This window comes from Lygodium microphyllum, chromosome 7 (assembly GCF_053477565.2).
Source record: "Lygodium microphyllum isolate KBCC chromosome 7, Lygodium_microphyllum_v1.1.10, whole genome shotgun sequence".
In the NCBI taxonomy this organism is placed as follows: Eukaryota; Viridiplantae; Streptophyta; class Polypodiopsida; order Schizaeales; family Lygodiaceae; genus Lygodium; species Lygodium microphyllum.
This window is the reverse complement of record NC_141141.1, coordinates 42,706,865-42,715,045: the sequence shown is the minus strand read 5'-3', so window position 1 is coordinate 42,715,045 and position 8,181 is coordinate 42,706,865. Positions and strand designations below refer to the sequence as shown.

Sequence of the window (8,181 nt, the reverse complement as noted above, 5' to 3'; positions counted from 1 at the left end):
AGGGCCTTAAGGGTGTGACCTTACAATTTATTATAGATATACAAACTCTCATTGTGTAATGAGAGTTTTTACCATTGTGTGCAATTCTTCTTATAGAGCTGGAGTCCTCTCATGAGAGTTTAATGTTGATAGAGAGGGACAACTGAAAGTGAGGTGAAAGTAGAGAGTTGATGGTTTTTTTTTAATTCCTTTTGTTTTAACTTGGAATTTGCTTCAAATAGATTGAGAGCTGGGAATTGGTGAAAGTAACAGGTTGGATGAGAGCATAATCACCAAAATCTTTGGCTCAAGCACCCATCTCCCTGTGCGTTCAAAGAATTGGCAAGTTGACCCAATCAAAACCCACCTCCTTACCCAACAAGAAATAAGGAGCCAAGAGGAAAACAGACTCAAACTAATCAATCTTGGTCATGATTCCTGAAAGAAAGAGATCCTACGAGATAAAAATGTGTAATGCATAACATACACCCAAGAGTCCCAGCTAAAGAAGTTGCCATTAAAACCCTCACAAGACCCCAGCAGTCTGTTGCATTTGCATGTTGACATACAAGGGTCTTTAATTACAGATTCTTAGCAATTCAGGACCTGACTTGCTCCGTCATGCTTCCAGTTAATTCTCCAAAAGAAGGGGAAGCAAAACAATGCCTATGACTCAAGACAAATCACATGGAGAACTTTGAGCCCACTAAGAAATGCAAGCTCATCAATGCGAGAGTTAAGAAAATACCATTATTGAAACTGGCTGTAAACCAGAACTAATTACCAATGGTTCCCAACTTAGTAAACCAAATCTATTTGTCACTGATCACTGCTGGAACAAGAAGTAAGCTGGCTGTACAAAAGTATCAAGGAAAACACAAACATCATGGCTCTCAAGAGGCATACATTCCAAGGAATGCTCCCACAACACCCCTAGCTAAGAGACCTTTCTATTCCAAGCCCAAGGCTGAAATGTCATCTACAAAACTAGAACAGGTTATGAAGACCTAAACGTACTGAATAAAGCTAAAGATAGAAATGTATTCTTTACTGGAGAAAAAAAAAAGAAATGTGTGAATCTTTTCCACTAGACATTTGCCCATGAATCGCATCTTCAATATAAAGCCCTTTATTGGCCCATGAATCTCCATCACCTAAAGTAAGCACTAATCCTGTGCTATTTTTCTGAAACCCTATCTGCACAAAGCAGCTCATCATTAGACTGCACTGAAGATCTGTACGAAGCAGCTCAGTATTACCAAGAAATGCACGAATCTCTTCAATTAGACGATTAGGCCATGAATTACCTCTTGACTAAATGCCCTTTCTTAGCCCATAAATCTCCATGCCCCGAAGTAAGCACTAGTACTGTGTCATTTTACTAACGCCCTATCAAAGAAGCTCAGCATTACGCCGCACTGAAGTTTTTTTCTTTTAAAGTTGTCATGGTAACAAATGTAATCCTAGCACTGATATATGCATGTGTCCAACAAGAGTAAATGTTGGGGAAGAGTTTTCCTAGCACCAAAATCCATACCAGAGGGAAAGTGGAAGAGACATAGATAACATTTACTTCATAATGCGTACTGAAAACATATCTATTTGCAACTCCCCCAACAAATAGTCTTCTCACCTTGGACCTACTATGAACGATTTCTCATAATCTAATAAAAAGGAAGAGACATTGCCTATTTCCATTTCTTTGCTTGTTAGTAAGAATGAAGACATATCATGTACAAAAATTCTTCAAAAATGGTGCCTCCTGATTAAATCTTCTCAAGCAGGAATAGCCTTGAGTCAAGACTTCCTTGCATGTAACTAATACATTCAGATGGCCTTTGCACCATCACTCTCTTTTACAATGATTTAACTTTTACACTCAACCTTCAGTTTGCTCACGTAGACGCCTTATTGTACTTCGAACTGTAACTGCACTGGCAGTACTGCATCAATGACCAACCAGAAAAAGATAAGAGAGATTTTTAGTAAACTTTCAGGACCAAGTGCAAAAGAGCTTTATCAAGGAACATTGCAAAAATTCCGAAAGCTCTAATACAGCACAAAATTAGTAAAGTGAACTGTGACCATATTGATCCTCAATTGTTTTCTAGCCTTCTTCTAAAGCAGCATTGTTATCCTGACTCTGTTATATATTGGTCTCCGCTTCGACACACTCACTAACTCTCACCAAGTCTATGATGAGTACACTAATGCTTAAAATAATACTTGACATACGCACATGTGATCCTGAACAAGTTCATCAAACCATTTCCCAATGCAACCATGAATTCTGAACCAGAATTTAATCCTACACTGACACAGGCATGCAGACACACGATTAGAAAAAGGCAATTTGAATGAAGCAAAGATCCTTACAGCACAAAAGGCAATTACACTGAGAAGTTGACATTGGTTTTCAGACTTTTCTTGCAAGATTCCAATATCAAAGGCATACTGGAAGGAAGACAGAAAATACGGATGAGCTTTTTCTGGAAGAAAAAACATACTTCAGAGTATATGCACCACCAGCCTTGATCTTCTTGCAATCTTTACAAGACCAAATCCCAACAGCTTTCCTTTTCACTGCATACTGGCATAAGCAAGAGTGGAACTGTGTTAGAAGTTGATGCTACAGCATAGAAAAAAGTTAAAGCCATATCACATGCACAAGGTATTCGTAAGAAAGCCATTAAAAGACATGAAATTATTGGGTGAAAAATGGCCAAGTGGCCAACCCCAAAAACCACTAGGGGAAACCCCTAGGCCATAAGTCCCTCCATTACCACCCAGACCAAGGTTCGCATGTAAAGATGCCCTAGAAACACTCCCAAAAACCAGCTGCAATGTAAGAGAGTGTGTGTGTGTTGCACACGAACGCACGTGTGTGTGCGTGTGTGTGTTTTTTAACTTAAAACCCACCCCAATATTGACCAACCATGCGACTGAGAAACTCCACCCTAATATTCACCATTGACCAACCATGCAACTGTTAAACTCCACCCTAATATTCACCAACCTACAAACCCTTGCCTTGTGGTGTCACCACAAGCTTGTTAAAGCAATGAAGATCATTCCCATTGGCAACATTCATAGCCGATGCTTCAACAAACTAAAGGAGTCTGACAGCTCTAGCCAAACTGTTCAACCATGAAACTTTGTTGAAATAGAAACTATAAGGCACTTAAGAACTGGCACATGCTACAGTAAAACAGCCACAGGGAAGACTACTTTCATCTTTGTCTGCAATGATTGCATTTTTCAGCTTCTTCATCAGCAGCTCAAAGAACTTGGCTAAGAACTCTTGGCTTGTGGCATCAACCACGAGATTGTCGGAGCATTGGAGATCATTCCCAATGGCAACAATCCTAGCCAAAGCTCCAAGAAACCAAAGAATTCCCACAACTCCAGCCAAAACACTCAAACCACAAAATTGGTTGAAATACAAAATCAGTGGCACTACATAACTGGCACATGCTTCAGTAAAGCAGCCACAGGTAAGATCACTTTCAGCTTCATCTATAATCAATGCATCTTGAGTCCATTTATCACCATCCGACAGAATTTGGAGGAGAAAGTTTGAGCTTTGCCAGAAAAGATCCGGTAAAATCATTTTCCACCGTGTCTGCTCTGCACACACACTCTGTCCGGATGTGTGTATAATGGCCCTATGTATTTCCATTCCTTAGCCCACTCTGCCCTCAATGGCAGGCCCAAGGAATTGTTTAGAACTGATGCTAAATGACAAGATTTAAACTAATACTAAATGACAAATTTTGAGCATTGAAAAAAGAGATACAGAAAAACAGAACAACAACAGCAGCCGAGAAAACTTGCCTTCCCGCAAAACTCACAGAAGTACTTGGCATGCTGGCTGACCTCCATCTTCTTGATTTGCTTCCTCAAGCTGGCACCGTAGCGAGTGCCTGCCACAGACAACCAGTCCCTACCATCATAAAACCCTAAACCAGAGAGAATTTGAGCTAATGAGACGCAAACATTCTTCTTAACTCACCATATTTGCCGACGATTCCTGCCTTTCTGGTTCGTTTCGTCTGCAAAAGGAGAAACAAACAAACAAACGGGAGCAGCAGGCGAACGATTAGAACATGAAGAGCGTAATCGCAAACTCAGAGAAAGTTATGAAAGCGCAGCAACCCCCACCATTTCGTCTCTCCACTGCGAAAGGGCAGGCAAAGTCCTGGCGCAGACGAGCTTAGGGTTTAAACCTGTCGAATACAGAAGATAGGCAAGGCCGCAAGGGTCCTCCAAGAATCGAAGGACCGTTCATGAAATACTCTGGTTGAGTGTCAAGACAATTGTTAAATTTGAAAGAAAGAAAACCTCGAAATTATTAGAAAGTAGGCTTTGTATTTTTCTTTTAATAATAGGCACGATTTTTTAATAAACAAAACTAAAGTAATACTTACATAGCTGCATGAGGGCCCACTTCAGCTTTAAACCCTAGCCATATCTTTGTAAGGTGTTTAATAGAATAATATTTACATAACCGCTTAAGTGGGCACTTCACGTTAAACCCTTCAAGCACCCAACTAGTTGGGGTTATCGAGTGAGAGTGACAATAAAACATTCTGACAAAGAGCATTGAGACCTTTTATTAGCATTTAAGGCATTTATTGATACATTCAGGGGAGAGCTGCCACATGGCTAGCCTCTTCCCACACAAACCTTCTCCTCCAAGCAATTGAACGAAGATGGCCAATTGCAAGGTAGTGCCACGAAGGTGAGTAGGAATGGAGAGGCTATGGAGTTGGACTATGTTGCTGCTGCCAAGAATGATCCAATTAATATGGAAGACATTGAGAAGGAGGTGCGAGGCAAGCTTAAGGCATTTTCAAAGAGGAGGAAGAGTTAGGCCGGTTATACATCGGGCTATGGACGAACAGGAGGTGCAAACTGTCCACTACTATGTTTACACACTAAACTGTGCCCAAGTACATCATGAAAAGGAGGTTGGCCCATTGGTAATGAATGTGAGGTGAGAGGGGGTTGGTGGGGGTTCAATACCTGTCAGTCTCACAAGCCACTTTTTGGAGAGAGTGTTGTCGTCTTGTAGATCGGGCGCGCCCGAATTTCGGAGACGGGGAAGATCCCCCGCCCAGAAGTGTCCACCACCCACAAAAAGCAGGCCCAATGCTCTTTTGACACGTAGGGCAGCGGACGCCTCTTTTTCCACCCTGCGTCCGTCCACATCCCGCGACCTTAGATTCAAGACCAACATAAGCTATTCAGAGTACATGCCACCTTCTCTTTGCACAAGCTTGAGCAGAGATATGTAGACTTTAGTACCATTGGGGTCTTCTTCTTCTTCTTCATAGGAAAGATCCCATTAGAGAATGAATTTGGTTGCTAGTTCCTCTCAACCTACTCAACAAGGGCAATGCTTCAACAATTCCATTGTATTGGCAAGGGTTTTTTTCTTACCTTGGTTGGATCAAGGCTTGTATTTTGTGGGACTAGCACAAGGGCATCCTTGATTTCTTGGAAATGTTCGACCCACAAGGACTCAAGATCACTATTGAAGTTAAGTTCACCTTCTTCCCAAATGCATGCTATCACTATTGTGAATTAGGTCATTACACCACCAAAGATTGCCCACAACAACATGCAAAATCAAAAAGAGGAGGCACCTACCTCTAATGAAGCCAAGAAATCATCTAAAGTGATGGTGTAACCGCAACAAGCCAAGAAGAAGAATAGTCCACATGTCAGAGAGAAGATAAAGAATTAGAAGGTGAGTTCAAAAATGTTGACAAAGGGGGGAAATGAAGTGTAGGGACAAAGGGAAGGTTTCAGGGCGGTTGGGGGCAAAGAAAATATCCCATTGCCCAATAGAAACAACGATGGAGAAGTAAAGGGGAAGAAGAAGCTATCCCTCATTAAAATGGTACACCTCTTGCTTGTTTTGACAGGAATGTTTTTGTTGCGTTGGATGGAGATGAAGATTACATTGATGGTACTAATCTCTACTACCAATGCCACTACAAGGTCCTCCCTCATCTCAAGGAACATAAATGGGAGTTATATTTTATTGTTAGGAAGGCATCATGCATGGCACTTCTAAAACACATGAAATCAAATGCATTAGCTTTGCAAAAGATTCAGCTAAACAATAGTAATTGACCTAATGATATGGCCGTGTGCTAGTTCTACGAGGTTACATGTAGGCATGGGAAGGGTGGTACATTGCTACTTGTCATTCCCCCTTGAAACTCAATACTTCTTTTCTTATTACAAAAAAAGAATACATAAATTAGATTAGGGCTATGTGGTAGGATACCAACAAGAAGCATAAGGACCCATTCGTAAGAATAGTGAATTGCATTAATGCTATCACTTCATCCATCAAGTTAAGAGTATTAAAATACAACTAAAAGCTAAATTTGTGGGGACAACTTCTCTATCTTGGAGGCCTTCACATCTATTGGCCATAGTAGGGTAACAACTAATTGAAAATGATGGCTATAATGGGCTAATTGATCAGCTCTTGGCATTGTGTGTTGGGAAGGTCTCCCTTGGGGTGGCCAACATGATATCAAGACCTTTCTATGTGGAGGTTTGCAATCCAAAAACTAAAGATTGGTAAACTACCTCACCCTTCATGGTGTTCTTATAGAATTCTTCTACCATGCATGGGATGTTTGCAATAAACATATCTATGGCTTTGCCAATCTATTTAGAAAGGAAGACTATCTTCCGATGTGGCCATCAACCACTCCCAAATTGACTAATCACCTGGCCATTGCTCAATGCATACCATTAACTTTGCTTAATGTGAACTACAAAACTGTTGCAAAGGCTCTCAATTTAAGGATCAAGCTCCTATTACCCAAGATTCTACACTGACATCAGTATGGGTTCATTCACAATTAGTGTATTCATGATCCAATCCTAAACCTTTCTCTCTTGATGTGTTAGGCATTGGAAAGAGGAGAGAGCTTTGTGCTAATAAAGATGGAACATAAGAAGGGATGAAAAACAAATTATCAAATGCTAAAATTGTTGGAAAGGCTCTCGCTTAAAGGATAAAGCTCATGCTACCCAAGATTCTACATTGAGATCAATATGGGTTCATTCATAATCAGTATATTCATGATGCAATCCTAAACCTTGCTCTCTTGATGGATTTGGCATTGGAAAGAGGAGGAACTTTGTGCTGATAAAGATGGAACATAAGAAGGGATGAAAAACAAACTATCAAATGCAAGAAGAATTGCTCAATATGCATAAGCTCTTGACATGGATAAGGCTTATGATCAAATCAGATGGGATTTCATTTTAGGCACTCTCTCTTGGATGGGATTCGGACCCTAATTTTGCAAAATGATAGGTGGGCTATTCATAAGTGCCACTACAATTGTTAGTATCAATGGTATCAAATCACAATACTTTCAATTTTATAGATCTGTATGGCAAGGTTGCATGATTGCTCCTCTACTATTCACAATAATAACTGGCCCTTGCTTATGATGACCGACCAAAGATTCAATGTGGAGCTCTCAAAGGCTTTTGGGCTAAATCTTTGATAAAACAAGTAATTTAATACGCCTTGGATGGTGGCATTCCTCAAGAGGCACGGTCAGACAAGTAGCCCTTTTATGATCACTTAAGAGTATTTGGCTATGAAGCTTATGTGAATTTACCAAAGGAAAAGTGTAATAAGTTAGAGCCAAAATCCCCTAAATACCTCTTTTTAAACTATGGACAATGTGACAATATGGGTTATTATCTTTGGGATCCAAAAGGTAGAAAGATTATTTGTAGTAATGACTTGATCTTCTATGAGAAGAAGATATATAATCAACCTCTTAAAGAAGTGGAAACAATAAAGATTACTTTCCAGGATATAATGGTACCTATTATTTTGCAACATAGGGCAAGTGCTAGTGCAGTGTGTGCAAAAAGAGAGCACAAATTATGCTTCTACTAGTGAGTAGGAAGCAAAGAGATATATTGAGCAATAGGTTGAAAGCATTATGGTGCCTTGGGGAGAGGAAGAGTGGAGATTTAAATCCCCACTCCAAGTTTTTTTATTGTGCTATGTAGATCTACTCATATCTCTAGTCTCCTTTTAACACAAATGTCAAGACAACATTTCTACATTATGAGATTTACATACAATAGTAGCAAAAGAGTTTTGTGGAACATGGCACATAAAAGCTTATTCTACACGATGAGATCTAT

General features: G+C 40.1%; 1 protein-coding gene across 1 annotated transcript; it reads right to left on the bottom strand.

The window, feature by feature from the left end:
• Positions 1 to 1,721: 1,721 nt before the first annotated feature.
• LOC148033391 (large ribosomal subunit protein eL43z) lies at positions 1,722 to 4,299 on the bottom strand. The gene is made up of 5 exons (XM_087681299.1): positions 4,141 to 4,299; positions 3,992 to 4,031; positions 3,814 to 3,902; positions 2,487 to 2,569; positions 1,722 to 1,922 (listed from the first exon to the last, which is right to left on the bottom strand). The coding sequence occupies exons 1-5, from the start codon at positions 4,141 to 4,143 to the stop codon at positions 1,859 to 1,861; spliced, it is 279 nt and encodes a 92-aa protein (XP_087537425.1). The 5' UTR covers positions 4,144 to 4,299; the 3' UTR covers positions 1,722 to 1,858.
• Between the last annotated feature and the right edge of the window lie 3,882 nt (positions 4,300 to 8,181).